The 20,562-nt window shown below is 45.0% G+C and overlaps 1 protein-coding gene across 1 annotated transcript in view; it reads left to right on the top strand.

Moving 5' to 3' along the window:
• SYNPO2 (synaptopodin 2) overlaps positions 1 to 20,562 on the top strand; it is a 613,295-nt gene that overhangs the window by 456,270 nt on the left and 136,463 nt on the right. Inside the window, exons 3-4 of the mRNA XM_069230164.1 lie at positions 6,173 to 6,987; positions 12,619 to 14,789. Coding sequence (XP_069086265.1) covers positions 6,173 to 6,987; positions 12,619 to 14,789 — 2,986 coding nt within the window. The remainder of the gene's footprint in view (positions 1 to 6,172; positions 6,988 to 12,618; positions 14,790 to 20,562) is intronic.

A 20,562-nucleotide genomic window follows, 5' to 3' on the forward strand; every position in this document is an offset into this window, starting at 1 on the left:
CTGCAATGTAATGCTAAAGAAAAAACACACACGCACACAATGCGCCACATAAATTTAGCAAGAGTGGGTTTCATCTTTTCTTTTGAACTGATAAAAGACAGGAGGAAAAGTTCGTTATTCTGTTCTCACAAAGAGTTGAGCATAACGAATTGCAGTTCTGCAGAAAAGTAATAACTTTTTGAGGAAAAAACGGATGCTCGTAATCAGTCTCCAAGTGTAGAGGTTCTAATTTCACCAGCAAAGTACACGATGTATGTCTATAGAACAAGCACATGGTGACAAAGTTTGCCCCTGTCAGTGCACCGATGCGTGCATTTGTATACCGTGCATCTCTCTTGTGCCGATTAAAAAGGCTGATTTATTTTCCCCATCACAGCTCACAGGCAGCACCGAAAGATACTTACCTCAAATATGTAATAGCGAAATAAATAATGTCTTCCATCAAAATAAAGATATCGTGGAGAAATGCCATCAAATTAATTGTTTCGATAGCTAACATTGAAACATGTTCTTGAGAGGAAAGGGTATATATTTGTCAGCGGGATCGCTGTTCAAATACTTGGGGACTCACAATTTCTTGTGCTTTGCAGGTTCTCGTGTTCTGGACCGTTTTACAGTCATTGGTGCACCGTTTCTGACGTGTAACCAGGGTGCATCTACCGGTGAATGTGTGTAATTTGGAAATATTCTCAGTTTCCATTTGCTCCACTCTCAAAATCACTTTGCTGAGAAAGATTTGTATTGGAAGGAATTCCACTTCTGTACTGTAAAGGTCATTGCCAGAATAACCCAGCGCGGTTTACAAACACACATAATATACCAATGTCAGCCCAGGGCCGGCCCTACATTGGATTGACCGGGACAGCGCCCTTGGCGGAAAGAAAATGTGGTGTTGCTGTGGGAGATTTGAGGAAGATGGGAAGAGGTCACGGTCTTAATGGGGTGCTGGCAGTTACGCTCAGGTACATTAAGGGCTGATCACAAAGTCTTTAACGGATCCCAATTGAGACCAAGTGGGATGGGCGAGCTGCTCTTTGCATGACATTAAGTCAGGCAGCTCCCTGCTGTGCCCCTCGGAATAATAGAGCCTTGGGCTTCGGCCTGGGCCCAGTTCACCCATGCCCAAGGCCGGCCCTGGGACAGCCTCGCCTGGTACCATCCCCTGACCGGAAGCCGGTGGACTTCGGTGCCCATTGGTCCCACTCCTGCGACATTTGCTCTCCAACCTGTGTCCTAGCACTGCCTCCTACTGCAGCATCAGGCCACATGAGGTCACCTCTGACGTCTGCCATAGGTTCAGATGTGCAGAAATGGTTTAGGGGTGCAGTGCCCGTGCCTCCGAAAGATCTCTTCCATTGGCATGCAGTGCCAGCCATGCAACAGCAGGCATCAGAGGCGGGGATTATGCTGTTAGCTGCTGTTTGCTCCCTGCAACTACACCAGAGTGTACTGAAATGTGTTCCTTTCTTCCGCACGTTGGTCCACTCAACATCCAGAACTTCTGTTGCACCTATTCAGAGGCTTTGAATGCACAGCCTATTTTACAATCATGTATTTCTGCAGGCGCTTATGAATGGCCACTGCTTCAGTTTTTACCAGTTATCCTTCCAACATCACTGTAGTGTTGAATATAAAACAAGAGGTCAGCAGCTGAGCACCAGCTGGAGGTGGTCTACGGCATGCCTGATGTCAGGAGTGACCTCATCTGGTCTAGCTTGTCTTTTTTCGACTTTCTGGCTAATCTTGTGTTTTTCTCAACTGCACTAGATATCAGCAGGTCCACTTGAGAAGCTCCATGTGTTTCTGCTTTAAATTTATCAGAAGAGCCTATGCCGGTCTGGGCGTGCAACATCTGTGTATCTTCATCTATAGTGGATGGTGGGTGCTGACACGATTCTAGACTTTGGGGAGGCTGAGTGTTAGTAGCAGCTTAGATGCTAGATAAAAACACAACTTTTTGCCCGTACCTCTGGAGCAGGGAGAAGAGAGACTCTACAGACCCTCTTCGTGTAAATTGTGTTCCGTCCCTCATATGTGGGGTCCTTGACTCCCCCTTTCCTGTATGTGGTAAGATGCCACTGGTGCATGTGTATGTATGTGTGTGTGTTGTGCTTGTGTATGACATGGCTGGGTCATACATGTGCTGTGTATAGGGTCTTCCTCATGAGGACTCATTGGTTGTGCATAAGATGGAAGTCACTTCCATGATGCCTTTGTGCTCATGTAGAGAAAAACCTTGTATCCAATCTGTGAGGGATCAGGGACGGCCCTGGCAGTGTGTGCTGCTATGGAGAAGAAAAGTCTGACAGAAAACAATTTTTCTGCATGGTATCTCTACAAGTAGGTCTGCACAGGAACAATCATACCTTTGCTGCACAAGCCTGGCCCAGTTCCCCTTTGATACACTTTGTTGAGGCTATCAGTGTAACAGAGACCTAGACAACAAAAGAGATAAATTCCAGGAACTCAAACCCATATTTATACTTTTTGACGCAAAACTGTGTTTGCACAGTTTTTCGTCAAAAAGTATAGCGTCAGCCTGCACCATTCCAGGACGCCAGCCGGTCGCCATATTAATGCAATGGCGTGATCGGGTGCACAGGTTGGGCTAGCGTAAAAAAATGATGTTAGCTGGGTGGGGGTGGTGACATGGGAGAAGGGGGTTTTGCACCAAAAAATGACGTTATGTTGGTTAGAGTAAAAAAGGATGACTCTAACCAGCCTAGCGTCATTTCTTGACACAAAACTATTCATACCACATGACTCCTGTCTTGTAAAAGACAGGAGTCATGCCCAACACCCCCGTGGCCAGCACAGGGGGCAAGGATTCCCTGGGCATGGTCATTCCATCCTGTGCCATGCAGGGGAGCCCACTTCAGGGCCACCAATGGAACTTAAAAAAATTGTTAAACTACTTACCTCTACTTACCTTTACTTACCTGGGATGCGGTCCCCCATCCTGTGGTGTCCCTTTGATGTGGGTGGGGGTGTTCCTGGAAATTGGGGAGGGCACCTGTGGGCTCCTTCCGTGGTGTTTGACCATGGAAATGGGTCCACAGGTCCCATAACGCCTGCCCAGGCATTAAACAATGGCGCTAAGCAGGCTTAGCACCATTATTTAGGCCCACCTCCCTCCCTTGCACCACTTTTGCACGGGAGGATAAAGAAGGCACTAGGGCCTTAGAGTCATTTTTTGGATGGGAACGCCCACCTTGCACCTCATTGACGCAAGGTGGTTTCACGCATCCAAAAAATTACTTTAACTCCAATATTTTGGTGCTAGACTAGTCCAGCGTCAAATTATGAATATGGAGTTAGGATTGTGCTGAATTAGTGTAAAAAATTGACGCTAATCCAGCGCAAACAGAGTATAAATCTGGGCCTCAGTGTGCTTCTTATCTGTCCCCTAGCTTTCATTGCATTGCCCACCTCACTACATAAAGCTTCCCCCTAATACTCCAACCTCCTCATCTTGTATAAGCAAAGCTATCAATGCAGCTCCCACTATACTGACCTTCAATTCAATTCAATTAAAACATTTTCCAGTTGTCATTCACCTCTTTCCATGTACACACTTTGTGGTTGCATGATTGAGCCTTACAACAAAATCCAATGCTTGGTGCAACCTGCAAAAAGGGAAAATGGTGACACCTCCTGCACCATTCCAAGGATAATTTCTATGCTCCAAAGAAAATCTAAATCTATCCATGAAGCCTGGCCAACTTATTTTTGACAATCTAAATTGCAGTTTTTCATGGTCTGTAGAAGACCATGGGCCATATTTACCATCCCTAAGGTGGAGTTATGATTGCCTCGCAAACAATATAACATTTCCCAAGTAATGCAAAACTCCATAATGTGTTTGTTGGAAATTGCACAATCCACCTACAAAGGGTACCAAAGAATTAAAAACCGTATCACCCAAAAAAAAATCATACAAGCGGGCATGTTAGGGATACTGTAGGCCCCATGAGACAGAACCACAAGGACCCCCTCAAGCCAACAATTTTTTTCAATCCAGCAGGATCACGGCAAAAATATAAAAAATAGTGGCTGCAATTATTTTTTTTGTATATTTGAGTGGGGGACATGAGTGGGGCCTCCCTCCCCCAGCCCATTTTGGGCCCCTGTGATCCCATTCTCTGGGGACAGGTACATTTAATTAAGGGGAGGCTTGCGCGTGGCCCCCTGCCTGAGCCAATGATGGCCCCCGGGGACCCCATCCCACGGGGCTGATTTTGTAGCCCGTACCCCCCGCATGTGGTAAGCGGGTGCCCAGGGTAGGCAGAAGTGCAAGCACCTCTGGCCCTCCTCCCCTTTTTTCAATGTTTTCAGACCCAGGGAACTGGCTCAAGGAGGGGGGCGGCATGGCCTCCCTCCACTTTTTAGTAACATGCAGCCCCAGGGGGCTGGGGTCTCCTGGACCAGATAAGACCTGGGGAGGGAGCTGCATGACCCTCTCTCCTCAGAATTTGGCCCTGGGGGATAGGGTCCCCAGGGACTATTAATGCACTGGGAGGGGGACCACATGGCTCCCCTCCCTTTTTTTGTTGTATTTGGCCCTGTGGGATGGGGTCCCTGGGGCCTATTATGTCTTGGGGAGGAGAACTGCGTGCCCTTTCCCCTCAATATATGTTTTGGCCCTGGTAGGTGAGGTCCCCAGTTCCTGAAGCCCAACCCTACATGGCATTGCCAAAGGCTGTATGTGGTGTGGGGTTGGCATCCATTGGGAGGGGTTGGCTGCCTTCGGGTGGGTTCCCCATAGGCATGGGCACAGGCCAGGCCCTGTGGCCAACTCCCCACTGAACACAGCCAAAGGCCATGCGCAGTGTGGGGTTTGCTGCCTTTGGGGGTGGCCACAGGGCCTGGCAGCAGGCCAGGCCTGCGGCCAACCTCGCAGAGTGGGGTTGGCTTCCTGTGGGGGATTGGCCACAGGGCCTGGCAACAGGCCAAGCCCTGAAGTCAAACCCCCATTGCGCACGTCCGTGGTCAACAAAATGCCTACAGCTTGGAACAATTTATTCTGATCCCATTCCAAGGACAACACTGTGAAACAGTGTGCTGCCATTCATGGATGGGTAGGAACTAATCCCTTCTAACTACAGGTCCATAGTAATTCCCACACAACATACACCATGACTGCAACCTCTGACATCTGGACTCATTTCCCCTTTGTATCTGTCCCATAACAAGACCGCAAGACTTAAATTGCTATTTTGCCCCATTCCTCTCCCGTCTTGAACCCCCACAGTGGTCTGCTCCTCTGGACCGTAAATCTAGTAGCACATCAGTTTTCATAACCTTGTTTTACTGAGAGCTTTAAGACATTTTGGTATGTAACTTGTTGCTCTTAGGGAACCTGCTCCTCAGAGCCCAAGACATGGGCTTGTTAAAGACATGCAGAGTTGCTGCGGTTTAGGGATGGTGAGGTATTTTCTTCTACAAAGAGCAGAGGGGAAAATGCTGCTGGTCAAGGATGAATCACACATGTTTTAATATTTACATTCATGTACTATTTCTCCGTGACTGAATATCTTGCCAACCACATGTGTCTTGCCCACATAATTATGGCTCTTTGTCTTCTCTACATGTCCTCACTCACCTGATATGCATACAGCAGACTAATCCTTAAGAATCATCTGGTAGCATTCTGTAAAGCAGCCATTGCTAGGCCACAAAAAGGAGGATCAGGATGCCCTTTTAGGGCAACACTTGTGCCATCATGATACTAGACTACACTACCGCAAAGTGGTAACTGGTGGGGCTCATTACTTGCATGATTGTGAGTGTGGCGCGTGACTTTTCAAGCAATGTACATCTTAGAGGACACTGGTAGAGGTGAGATTTTTTTCTCACATATTAACATGCTGCCTGATTGCAAATCATTTTTGTTCTCAACAATAAGAGCAACAAATGAGTGCCCTCTCCTGCCCAGTGGTCTGGTTGCTCGCTAAACTGTAATCGATCTGATGATACAACAGTCAATGCAAACTTGAAATCCATACATCAGCATTATCAGAAAGACGAGACGGTCTCGTCTTTTTGCAATTGTGGGAATGATCTTTAATAATTGTGTTTGGGGTTGGCAGAAGAAATTGTCTTGTGTTACTCGTGACTCTCCACACGGAATGTGGTCTCATTGTTTTTTTGTTCTGATCTCTCCCACTCACAGGCCAGCAAGTGAAACAAATGAAATTTTAGCGCCTACGACCGAGGACACAAAATGTGAAGACGTCAAGCCCGAGGAATACACGGAAAGTACCACACTGCAAATCAGAAGTGAGCCGCAGTCGGATGGCCGAGGCCTGTACATCTCTGACTCCAAGGACACAACTCAGACTGGAGCGGTGGAGTTGGTTGCAGCGATCCCACCCACAGAGCAAGAGAGCGAGGAGACACTGGTGTACAAAATCACCCCCAAGGTGGTAGGAACTACAAGGGAATACTTGGTGGAGCAGCCTCCTTCACAAGGGGAGGAAGAGGGGAGGAAGCAGGGCACTGTGGTGGAACTGCAGTTGTCACTGTCACATGGCAGTCTTAAGAAGGGAGCGGATGCTCCACTTGTGTCGCTCCTGGAAGCTGAGAGCCACAGCCCCTCAGAAGCAGGACTCGGTGCGCAACCAGACAAGCCTGACAATGGCTCTTCCCTACACCACAACCAGCCTGAGGAGTCAGGCCATCACATCACCAAAACCTTCCGGTTTGACGGTGGCGGGGAATCCACGGCGGTCCCAGGAGACGAGGTGGCGAGTCGCCCCCTCACTAAGGTGGAAGTGATCCTCGCCTGCTCTGACAGGGAGAAGGAAGCGTCCCAGGCTCCAGCTGACAGGGGGAGTGCTGTCTCCGGAGAGGAAGGAGGGCAGCCCGTGGCACCTCCTTCTGGCCTCCCCCTTGGAATCTCGTCGGACGGCACGGAGCAGGAGGAGGAAGACGAGCAGTCGGGAAAGGATCACAGCAGACCCCACAAGCACCGGGCACGGCACGCAAGTGAGTATGTCATATCCCAGCCATTTGCAGCGATCAGGGAGATTCTGTAACTTGAAACACCTCTGCAACACAGTGCCGGCTGCACACGCAGGCCCCTGGTGCTGTTGCCTCTATTTCTGATTGTGTATGACCAGCTTTAGACCTTTACAGAATCCTGTGACTTTTTCCAGAAATTAAATGATTGGTTGGACAGTTAAAACCATGGCAATGAGCAAGGGTTCTGTCTGCACGTTATTGCATGTGCTATTAATTGGAAGTGTTATAAATGAAATACTTAAAGAGGAACGCTGAAATTTACACATGTATAATGTAAAGTACTGAGTGTGGCGTGTTTATGAAGAATATATCTGTGTGTCTGTACTTGTTCCAGATATGCGCATATGTGATGTTTTTTATTTATTTATGTATTTATAGAAAGGGAGGGGGGTCGGTATGTTAGCACCATGACCTGTGCACGGCGGAATGCATTAATTGCCCTCGGTTTTTGCCTGGGCGCTCCGCAGCAGAGCCCGCTGTAATGATATCGCTTTAAAGTGAGATTCTGCGGAGCTCTGGTAACTCGGGGTGGACAGGAATAAAACTGGGCTCGCCGCAGAGCCGATGATGCCTGCAGAAGTTCAGCTTGACGGACACCAGCACCTGTGACGCTGGCCAGTTATCTGATCCTTTCGGTGTGGCGAGTCTGCGCTGGACTCGGTCACCGCCGCGAGTTCTCCTTTCCCCCCCTGCCGTCCGGACCCTGAGGTCTGCCTCCGAAACCAGGGGCGCCCGGTCCGTGCCCTGCTCGCGGGCACCGTGACCCCCTTTCTGTGACGCTGGTTCCTGCCTTTGCCCTCTAGGCGCTTTTGGTGTAGCACGTTCCTGTCAGTGAGAGGGGTGCAGCGGGGTTACTGTGGACAGTAAGACAGCTGTGTGGTAAGTTGCTTGTGGCATGTGGTGTGTCACAGTTGTGTATTTGTTATATTTATGGCAGTTTTTGGAGCATGGGCACCCGGTTAATTCCGTGCCAGTGGCTGTGGTGTGGGCATACCAGGGTTCACCGGGCACCCTTCACATGGCAGCGGACTCTGTTCTTTTTGGCAGTGGGTTAAGTGACAACTGAGGGCTCGGGGTGCGACTGGGAAAAGCCCCGGCGCCTGTAAAGTGCGCATGTTAGGGGGCAGGCGGCTGCAGGGCTCGGTGGCCGCGGGTGAGCCCTCCGGGGTGTGCAGTCCCAGCTGACGCGAGGCCGAGCAGTTTGAATTACAGCTGATCAGCTGCTGGGCGACTGTCAGCGTGAGGGCATGCCTGGCATTCTGCAGGAAGGAAGATGTTCCACTGGGTGGCACTGAGGGGGTAAGGGCTGCGGCTGCACCCTCACAAAGTGTACCTGAGACTTAGGCGACAATTGAGGGAATTGTAATTTCACATGGGAGAGAAATACAATGACATAATTTTTAGTTTGCAAAAGGAAGTCTAGCACCTAAATCGGCATTGTTGGCATTTGTGTACAGTAAAAAGTGTAATAAACTAATGTAAGTTTATGCTGTTGCCTTTATATGCTTGAATTTTGGGCCACGCGTGTTAATTCTGTGAGATAATTCTGAAATTGCTGGTGTTCTTTAATAAAAGTTGTAGGGACATTGAGGAAGGAGTAAAGCGGTCTCGCAGAAAATAGGAAATTGTGTCTAAAGTTGCCCCCTGTAAATGTATCTAACATATAACCTGTCGAAAATGAATGATTTGTTTTCTTACGTTTTCTCAAAGAAGTTAAGAAATAAATTGCCGAGTCAGAGGCCGCTTGTCAAGCTAACATGCCGGCGTAGTGTGTCACTGACTAAGTGTGCCCCCTTAAAAGTGCGCAGCATTCCTGTCAGGACTGTGAAGAGAGGCAGTTAGTGGTGTGTGGAGAACAGGGCCGTATTGGGAACCCAAAGCAGTCCTGGCAAATGTTGTCAGACCAGCCCCAAAGGGTGCAGAGTGAGCGAGCCTGAACGCTACAATGGTGCTTGGGATTGGGAGGTTCTCCCCCTCAAAAAAAAATTGGTGAAAATGGCTAAAACAGTACATTCTACAACACATTTTTATTATATATTCATTTGTATTCGTTTTTGAAGCATAATAAATGATGCCCTTACTGTGCACCAGGATACAGAAATCTTTATTTGAGGCTCTCTAAGGCTTCCCTCACCATCAGAGTGCCTTTCATCACTCCATTGCCCCTGTCTCTCATGTGCATCTCATTTGTTTTATGGAGCCTCTCGTACCAGCTTAGGGGTTTGGAGTACTTTACATCACACATATAACAGAGACAATTAATCATACGTATGTAAATCAGTGCATAGGAAATGACAAGACAGAGCGGTCTAAAATGTGAAGGATTCACACGTCTTCCATACTGGTAGGAATTTTTAAAGAGTGCTTGGTCAGGAGAAGCATACACTCAGGATTCAGAATGTAACACAGTGGTTAGGGTTGACTTTACTATTAACAATTTATTTCTACACAAATATTTTTTAGCAAAATTAGGAGAATCAAAGACTAGGGGGAAAAAACTGTTAACCCGCACTATGCACTTTGTGTGAAGCTTTTTAATGGCAGTTCATATCTCACTGTGCTAGATTATGATTGTAATTTATGAACTGCACAGTAACAAAAGGATCTTTATGACAAAAACAGTATCCTACTGGCCACTGCACATAAAATACTGTTCTGTGATCTGCATAGTATACGTTATTTGCAGCAGGCAAGTTAACCCCCTGCACTACATTAGAAGAGTCAAAACTGCCACTAGACAAAGTCTTTCTCCAGCAGGTCCATTAATCACCAGAGCGATCTTGGCACTTTTATTGTTAACTGAAAACCGCTGGCTATACAAGGAACTCTGTAGTGCCGATAAAAAAAAACTGCTGCACTGCTGAAAAGCAGCATCTCAATAGCAAAAGCGGCCCCACACCCTTCCAGTCTCCTGGTGAGATGCTTGATGCTGGATTCAGCCAGTCCCACCTTGGTGGGGAAGAGGGATTCTAGCAAGTGTAGGACCTGATGAAGTTCTACTGACCATTTTCGGACAATCCAGTAGTTTTTGAAAGAAATATCTAACCAGAGGTGGGGCCGGAGGTGCTCCTGGGCAGTTGTCCAGAATTTTTTTTTGGATGTGCACAAGTTTGTAGGGCTAGAGGCAAGTTTTTTCAGGCTGTTTCCCACTTGGAAATATATGTAAAACTACCCAGTAAGGAGACAGGATTAAGTGCCTTTCCAGGTTGGAAAATTAAATTGGATGTCTATATTGTTCAATGGAGAGTGTAAGAGTAGGGTTTTCTCTATGCTGAGAAAAAAGAGATTAAATAAATGTGCTCTGGTCCATTTGTACTACGTATACACCTGTCCACACTGCAGAAAAAAAAATTGAATAATTCTGTAGGGTTTTATGAATCATTGACACTGCATACATCTATGTTAATCAAGGGGTCAGGTCTACGGGGCATGTATTTAAAGTTTCATGTGAATAAGGCCATTAGTGTTTTGTTTAATGCACTCTTCTTGGCCACTTATGGGCAGGGCCACTGGAATTACGCATTTGTGTGGCGATTTTTGCATAGTTATAGATTTGCCACATAATCCATCATCTACCTCATAATCTCCAATTATTTCTAGCTCAAACGGTTCAAAAGTTACTAAAAATGCAGCAACACATGTTGTAGTGCGCTCGAAGGCCCTTTGCAAAACTGGAATGGTCACCCTTCTCTTGATTATTACTTTATTTGGGTGTTAATCTGGCACTAATAAAGTGTAACCAATGTTCAAGCAGTGTTGCCAATTTTAAAAATGATGAAATAATATTATTACAAAATGTGCCACATTGTGCCGCATAATTTGCCATTTTTTTGCTGCATAGTTTACTGAACGTGCCATGTAATTTTGCCCTCTCCTGCCACATATTTCCAGTGGCCCTGAGTGTGGCTGCTGCTCGCTGATAGCAGGAGTCCGATTTGTATGCGGGGGTTTGAGGTGGGTGACGCCTGGGTGATAATGTAAGCCTTGCCACTAGACGGGGACCCACTATTACACACCTGATCATGCACACTTCCACTTCCGGCGGAACAGAAGAAGAGAGTAGAGAGGTGGTGAAGCTTGAAATTAGTTCTTCCACCAACTCTTTCACGAGCAACTTCTTCAATTGGAAACCTTCTTGATACTTGGTTGCTCCATGGTTGGTTTGGATGCATCTAACAAAAGCATCAACCAAAGTAAACGGCCCTGACTGATTCAGTCGGTGATTGTTCGCGTCCCAAGTGCGCACTCACGCGGGTCAAAGGTTAACAACGCCTGACGCACTAAAGCAGGGCAGCAGAGAGCCACAAAACACTAGCCCATAAACAAATCTGTTTCTGTAACAAATTGCGCTTGGCTTTGACCTGTCTGAAGCCCTTTTATTACTTAACAAAAGCTAAATGAATCGCGCTGCATAATTACGGAGGAGGGGCGGGCAGCGTAGAATAAAAAGGCAATCTTCAGTGCCCAGCTGTGGTTTTCTCTGTTGATTTACGGGTCAACCAGTGTTCCTACTGATAGATACACGAGTGTCCCTCTGGGACTATGACATGAGATATTGCCGCGATTTCATGTTAACTATGCAGATTACTCGTGTTTATCGGGATTCGAGAGCCTTACGGTTTTCGACTCCCATTAATGTTTCAGTGTTGTGCACAAATAGACCAAGTTTAATCATGTCACGTGTCAGTATTTCAGTACGTCCTGCTATTTGAGCCAGCACCACTTTTCTGAGGTAACAGTGATAAAAGTGAAAACTTCAAGCCACATTGGGCAAAATAGGACCGCCTGACATAAAGTGATCACTGCAAGTGATAATTTAAGACAGGTGTGTGCCACAGTTCTGGGCTGACCGGTGCCGTAAATAGTTGAAGAGCTGTAGCAGCTCTTAATAGGGGAACCTTAAAAACATGCATTGCTTTTGGCTACAAAAATAGCAGCCTTTGCTGACATCTCTATATGAATTACAAAGCCCAACAAAACATAACATAAAAACAGAGCACCAAACAAAATAACACCACTACAGAAACATAACAAGGCACAACAAAACAGACGACACCACAACGACCGCGGTACAGCACAACCATAAAACAATGCTGTAATGGTGGTTATCAACCAATGGCGCTGACCCGCAATCCGGTCCTATCATGATGTTGACAGGTTGGGCTCCCAATGAGAGGTGACTAACAAAGGCCAATAGGTAAAAGAAAGTCAAGAAAGAAAACATGGGAACATGAAAGGAAACCAGTAATAAAGAGAGGACATACGTTCCACCCCCTGGCCTACAGAAACAAAAAGTGCTGGCATAAATGGAAACATTAGAGAGAAATATATGTATGCAGCAGAATTATAGCATGTTTTGAGAAAATGACACCTCACTTTTTGGGTTACAACCTTATGACCATGGAAGTATGAGAGCCAAAGACCTAGGCTAAAGCTCGAATAAAATAAGCAAAGATCATGTTGCAAGAGAACAGTGTGTCCAAGAATTAGGGTTTTATAGTTGAGGATTGTTTGCTAGCGTCTTACCACAATGCTCTTAGAATATTGCACTGCAGAACCGTATAACAAGAATGTTTACTCTGTTCCTTTTCCTAGGGCTCCGGCGCAGCGAGAGCCTCTCAGAGAAGAAGGTAAAAGAAGCAAAGTCTAAATGTAAGAGCATTGCCCTTCTTCTGACGCAAGCACCCACTCCCAGCTCCAAGGGGGTGTTGATGTTCAAGAAACGACGCCAGAGGGCAAAGAAGTACACACTAGTGAGTTACGGCACAGGGGAGCTAGAACCAGAGGAGCCTGACGAGGAGGACAACGAGGGAGACGAGGGGAACACGTATGAGCTTACTCTACTTGGAACCAGCGAATCAGAAATAGATGAGGATTTCTTCTCTGATCCTGAGAAGAAGGCCCAGATTGTAACTTTTGATTGGGACACTGGTTTATTGGAGGTTGAAAAGTCAAAAGGTGAGGCCACGATGGAGAGTCTGCCAGAGACCAAGGGCAAAGGAGCCCTCATGTTTGCCAGGAGGAAGCAGAGAATGGATGAAATCACTGCAGAGCAGGAGGACATGAATAAACTAATGCAGGACTCAACAGATTCCAACATGGCCGAAAGTGTCAAACAAGTTGTGGCCCACCAGTCACAGCACTCTGAATCAACAAGAACCCAGAGCTGTGTGAGTAAAAGCTACATAGAAGTGAGTCACAGTCAGGCTAGGGTGCAAAATGGCATCAGCGGAACCCAAGAGGCTACTTCTTCTTTTCAGTCTAGTGAGGTGCACAGATTGTCTTCTTCAAACAGGTCTGCCAAGCCCTTCGGCGGGGTGCAGAACCGAGCAGCTGTGCCATTCTCACCAACCAGGAATGTGACTAGCCCCTTCTCAGATCGGCAGACACCACCTCCTTATTCCTCAATCAGCCCTCTGCCAGAGCCATTGTATAAGGTGTCATCTCCCGTAGCCGGTATTGCCCAACCAAATGTCTGGTCTCCTTACGAGTCGATGGAACAGATTGCATCAAGGGATGAAAGGATATCCGTCCCAGCAAAAAAAACAGGCATACTGCAAGATGCAAAGAAAAGAAGTACAGCAAAGCCTATGTTTACTTTCAAAGAGCCGCCAAAGGTGGACCCCAACCCTGCCTTATTGTCACTTGTTCAAACCAGGGAAGGGAAACGAGGTACAGGACTAGGCAATGAATCAGGACCTGAAGAAGACTATTTAAGCTTGGGAGCAGAGGCTTGTAATTTCATGCAGGCCCAGGCAGCAAAACAAAAGAACCCACCACCAGTTGCACCAAAGCCTGCAGCTAAATCTTCTCCAGCACCTACAACACCAGTCGCAGCAGTTTGGGCACCCCCCTCTATGACGTCATCAGCAGCTCCTCCCTTCCCAACTACACATATTTCTCAGGTAAACACCATAGTGCCTGTTAACATAGCAAAGCCTGCTACTCATTCTTACCAGCCCCCAGACACTCATCATATGGATCACAGGGGACCCCAAGCTGCAGAAATAGTAAACCAAACAACTCACACTCCTAAAACACCACCGACCATGCCGTTGGGAAATGTGGCACTTGCCGGGGGAGTGGGACCTTCATTTGAGATGCCAGCATTGCAAGGCAGAGGAGCGGAATTGTTTGCCAAGAGGCAGTCTCGAATGGAAAAGTTTGTGGTGGACTCTGAAACTGTGCAAGCCAACATGGCACGTGCATCTTCCCCGACGCCATCTTTGCCACCATCTTGGAAGTATTCATCCAATGTTCGTGCTCCTCCACCTTTGGCTTATAACCCCACACAGTCTCCATTGTATCCTTTAGCAGCCAGCAAATCTCAGCCTTTATCTGCAAACACAACCTCCAAAAACATCAAGAAAAAGCCCAAAAAGGCACTCAATGCTTTGGATGTCATGAAGCATCAGCCATACCAACTCAATGCCTCATTGTTTACTTTTCAACCTCCTTCAGATGCCAAGAGCGACCTTGCCCCAAAGCAGCCAGGAAAGTCTAACTTCTTGCCGCCATTAAAACAAGCTCAGCCTGCAAGAGTGGTCAACCATGCTCCCAGTGCTAACTACCAGGCAGCATCACTGTACTCAGAACCCACCTATAACCAGCAGCCTTCGTTCCAGTCAAATGCAGCCACCTCATCATATGAATCCAGTGCGCCCGGTGGATATCCCATGCTTGCAAAGCAAGAATCTACAGCAACGCCTTTGATTGCTCCCCCAAGGCCAAAGTTTTCTGCAAAAAAAGTTGGTGCCTCAGCTCAGGTGTGGAAGCCAGCAGTGGCTGAAGAGTAATCTTCTAGCTGCAACTTGGTGTCAACATTTTTTTAAAGAATGAAGTGTTTGCAGTGTTGATCTGGCATACCACGGGTGCATTTAGCAGTCCTTGGCTTACTTAATATATGTTTCTATACATTTGTGCATACATACCTGATCTCAGCGTTATCGGTGGTAAATTATCAGTTTATCAGAATTCAATTTCCTGCATTGACGGGGCAGGTAATAAAAATGCAAGTGATGTAAATTTGATGACATATCTCAAAATGGCTGTATATCGTCATTGAGCATGTCAATACTTTATCTGTAATGCTGGTCATGGCTATGTGTGCAATATGTATGAAACTTTAACAACGGGGTCCAAAGACATGAACATGTTTAAGTGATTAACAGATGAATACACCTGTTTTAAACACGTCTAGGTAGATTCCATCACACACTGTGCTATATGTTCAAACAGTTTTCCTCGCAAACTTTAAGTGGAGGAAGCCTCTTGGACCATAGGTTTTTCGAAGAACCCAGTGTCCTAAAACATGTACAAATGGCACTATGTTAAGTAAGCTTGGCACTAGGTTTTATGCTTCAAGCATAAAAAGACAGTGAAAAATGCTCACTTTGTCTCATGCAAGTAGCTTAAAACTGAAGAATATATTTGAGAAACCTTGCACTTTGGGCCTAGGAGCTTGAAGGTAATTCACAATGACATGTTTTTAGGGTTCATTTTTGTAATTCGTGCTAATTGAAAGTTGTGTAAGACAGTGTCATAGATGTGGGAATTTATTAGATGAAATGTGAATCAGCGTTACTATTGCCTGTTGCCTTTATGAGAGAAGACATGCCAGCAGGAATGCTGACTTGCCCTGTCTTGGCAAGAAGGACAATCAAGGGAAAGAAGCTACTAGGCCAAGTGGACTTCTCTGTTTTTGGAGATGTTTAATTGTCCATAGCCCCAGCAGTGAGCGCCGTTGGTTATGGTAAACATTTTGCTGTGCACAAGAGAGAACCGGATGTCAGCTTGCGTATGGGAACAGCAGGTCACCTGCCACACACCAGGTGAATGTCTAACAGACACAAGCCGAAGATTGGTAAAACATAAGAAAGAAGCCCCAAATCAGGTTGAGGCTTTGTTTGCTTTTTTCTAAGCGAAGGACAGTGACTGAGAATGAAGGGGACTATGCCTATAATTTTTACAATGATTTTACAGCATAAGGATACAATTTATGGCCATAGAAACAGTACCTGCAATAATATCCTTCACATCTTTTCTGGCCTCCTGCTTTCATTCTGGACTTTGACACAGCTTCTTCACTCAACACACTTCTATTTTCTTTGATCTTTCATCTTACAGGTTTCTTAAACTCACCAAGTACCCGGAGCCACAAAATACTGCCACCAAGCCCACTCCTGGGAAATCGAAAGGGGCTTTCACTTTGTTATGGAGCTGACACCAATGAGCAGTAGCACATTGGTGCCTTTGCAAGGCCCACACACCCTACGTACGTTGTATCCAGCGCCTGGCATCATTGTAATGATGGGTGTTCACATTTGGCAAGCTACAGTTTGGGAAAATGCACTAACAAAACTCTGTGACTTTCCGTTGTCACATTTTATTGGTTTTCCCTGAGCCCCTTATATATTAAGCGGTTCACAATGACAGTCTCTGGTATACATTAAGATGAACAAAGCAATATTTTGAAGATAAACCAAGTGGTATTCAGAAGAAAACTAAATATGTAACATCATGAAACTGTCAATCTCAGGTATGGAATGGAATTGGTAGCCATGTCTATCAACGAGAAATCTTTCATCAATTTGGCGGGTAATTGTTATCTGGAAAATTGTATTTCAATGAGTTTAATTCGTCCTGGGTGGGGAGATAATGATCCTGGTCTTAATTTTTCAAAAACAATCCTCCCTCCATTATTCTGCCAATGGATTTTGGCCTTCTCTCACATGTGCCTAACACAAAAAGGTGTTATACAGGAACGCACGGTGGCAGTATCTTAAAGCTCCTGAGATCTTTTTACATTCATTTGCTTTTTCCAGTCTGCTGTATCTACCACCCTGCAATTAAAATACGAAAAGTTTGCCTGCCTCTTTCATCCGTTTCATTATTTCTGTCACATGCATGTTTATAATTAGTTTAGATGTACAAAGGTGCAGTGTGTATCCTTTCTTTGCAGTCCATCACTGGTGTTGGAAACCACTGGCAAGCAAGGGTGGTAGTCAGTTTGCTAAAGATAAGGGGACACCAATGACCTGGGGGGGGGGGAGTGGAGGGGCACAGCTGCCCTGACAGAAGACAAGTTAGGAAGATAGATCATTCTGTGATAGGTCAGTTTCCAGCCAATCATCTTTCTTAAAAGGGATTTCCATCCAATTACTTGTCATTCTCTGTTGCTTTATTCATACGTTATTGTGCCCCTAAAATTAATGAAAATTCTCGCAGAAACACTTGCAAATGTATCATTCAACTGCGATGGGTCAACACTTTCACAGAAACAGTCTGATATATATCCTAGTGATACCCAGGAGATGCTAAGAATCACATGCAAAAGCATAGCGGGCAGTGTGAATGTTCACAAGTGCATGCATGTGTTTGGGTGGAAGTGCTATATATTAGTTACAAGACTTTGGGCCTGTTTACGACCTTGGCGGAGGGGATTACTCCATCCCAAAAGTGACAGAAATCCCGTCCGCCGTTTTACAAGTTCCATAGGATATAATGGAACTTGTAATGCAGCGGGCGGGATATCCGTCACATTTGGGATGGACTAATTCCCTCCGTCAAGGTGGTACTGAGGCCCTTTGTCTCTGTTCGGGTCTTTTAATGCCAATGTTTACTCCCAGAGTTCCAATTACAAACATAACAGAACAAATTCATAACACTGCCACCATTTGTTTATAAGAAAAGCCATAACCACTATATGGAAACATAGGGTTGCTGACCCTCATTTCTCTGTCCGCTCATCAGTGCTCATATTTAAATAATTATTCTAATCTACATGGCATCATTTAATGAACTGTCACTTCACAAACTAGCTAATGTAATCAACCTACCGATCCACTAACTCTTAATGGTAGCTGCGCAGCCAGCTGTCCAGCCAGTCATGATTCAAAAATCCCACATGTTGAAGAATTCTGCCATTTATCCATGCAATCACTCTGCTGTCCATCGTTATGTGTTCGCATTTGTCACTTCTAAATTCACCCCTCTATCCACCACCTGTCTTACAACCCACCCATCCATGTGGCTTTTTATCTGTTTATGCATTGATGTAAGATTACACACATTTGTCAATGTTTTATCTCTGAAACCCAGTCATCAGTTCATCGAGATATCCGTACAGCCTCCCACCCATCCTTTCAGTTAACTTCCAATCTTTCCATTCATAGAATATCGATCGACTCATTCATTCACTCACCTATCCCTGTATATCCAACCATCTGTTACTCCATCAAACATCGATCCATGTACCATTCATTAATTAGCTTGTGTACCCACCCTTTTCATGGTCCATCCCCCTATACATCTACCCGTAAACCATTATAGCTATCCAGCAACTTTCCAACACTCTATAGATCATTCCCACATCAATCAAATATCCTGTAACTGAACATTTCTTTTCTTCATGCATCACTTCATCTACAGTCCCATGCATCCATACAGAAACCTATCAATTTCTATAGAACTCTTCATCGCGCAATTCATATATTCATTAAGTCAGCCCTCTATATATTTTGTACAAGTCTGTCAGCTTTTCTACTCACCTATGATGACATGGTTCTATCCAGTTCTCCATATGTCCGAATACCACCTCCTGGTCACTGATTAACCCAGGCATTTTTTTTTATCTATCCAGCGAAAACCAGTCACTGGTCTTCCATCTATGAAGATAGCTATACTCTATATATCACTCCACCCACCCAAATACCATTCCATATCTGCTTAACTATTGTAATTGAAAGATGTTGAAATGTCTTTCAAACGTAAATCTAAATTACTGACATTTTCCCAAGGATGATACATTGCAAGACTACACAAAATCCTGGGGCCACTTCACAAAGGTATGCAAGAGTATGTAAATTAGTGCTCCTCGAGTCCTTTTTTATGTACTCTTTGTGGATTGACCTAAAAAATCTAAAATGGGAAGAAAATTCAAATAGGAAATATTCATATGCAATTAGTACAATTCGAAAGGAGTTCGCCTTCTTTGCACTTTTCCTACGAGGGAGTTGTTATTTTAGGGCTGATCCACAAAGAGACGTAAACGTTTGCAAACGAGTACTCCTGTTGGACTACGTCTCTCACACATAAATACCTCTGTGGCTCGGAGCCTTTGTGTTTAGACCTTAGTCAATACAGTTTCTTAGAGTTATGACAATAATACCCCATCCAAAATCCATACTTAATGTTCAGAAAAATCTTGAGTACAAGACGTACAAATAGTACTTGTGAAGCCACGTCCCAAATTCAGCCAAACCTATACATATTTCTAGAATCCAATCTACAGGGACCCCATTCCAAAATATAATTGTTCTCAGTGTAAAAATACAGTTATATCACATTTATTGTCTCTTCGGCTTTCGGGCTTATTAACCACCAACCAACAATAAATACAGTTGTCGGTCTGTAAATTGTTCTGTAAACTAATATATCACGTGGCAAATCCTTCTTTGAACGTTTCATAAACAAATGCCCCCTAAATCTCCTTTTCTTTAGACAAACAACCCCATTTTGTGATGCCTTTACTGGTAACTCGAAGACGTCTGCAAGCTCTTTAGTGTTTTAGGTACCCTAGCTTTGAAACTCTTCTTTATTGATAACTTTATTTTTTCAACGATGGTGTCTACAGTAGAATACAATTTATAAATGTTGCATGGCACTGACGTTGTAAATTTGTCGAAGGATTTGTCTCGCTCATTTCACAGGCCCCACTATTGCAGGATAAAATGCACCCTGCTTTGCAAGACCAGCACTCAAGTAGAGTTTTCTACCTATAAGAACCGTAATATTATTTCCTCGTCTTAAGTTCAAGTTTGTTTTTCAACCAAAAAACTTATAGAATTACAAACTGGTAATACATTTCTTCTAACCAGTTGAAATGAAAATTTCAAGACAGATCGCATGGACCAAATGTTGGGATTCAATTATTTGATTGCCTTTTATCTCGAAACTGAATCCTACACGTTTGGTTCTCTTAAAGCGTCACATAAATCCTTATTTTCCTTTCTCACCGATCCTCCTTGCTTGATACACTAATGTCCCCATTTTTTTATTCCCATCATAGTGGAACAATCATTGAAACTCCCTTTAGCTTAGTATCCCTCTCGCGTTACTCATCCTCTTTTTTCCTACTGCCTCTCTCCTACCTCAACTCCTTCTTCTCATTCATTCCTTAGTGGTTATTTTTCTCTTCACCTTTTGAAAAGGAGGTGGAAACCTCCCAAGTCTCCTATACCAACTCACCTGCTTCTTTGTTTCTTCATTTTCCCTGGCTTGATTCCACTGAAATATCTCTTACCCAACCCTTCATTTTTATAAACTAAAGGGGACTCATTTCCCTGCCTTTTTTTCTTCCCATCTGCCCTCTACTGCAAGGCCGTTTTCCTGCCCACTTCCCTTTTTCTTAATTGCTGTCTGTTTGCTGTTTTTGTCTTCTATGCCCCTCTGTTTTTTGGCCAAGGGAGAAACAGGAAAAGAACTATTATGACCCTAAACTGTTTATTTTCTCTTTTTTATTACTCTCACATTTTATTT

This window comes from Pleurodeles waltl, chromosome 1_1, assembly GCF_031143425.1.
Source record: "Pleurodeles waltl isolate 20211129_DDA chromosome 1_1, aPleWal1.hap1.20221129, whole genome shotgun sequence".
Taxonomy (NCBI): Eukaryota; Metazoa; Chordata; class Amphibia; order Caudata; family Salamandridae; genus Pleurodeles; species Pleurodeles waltl.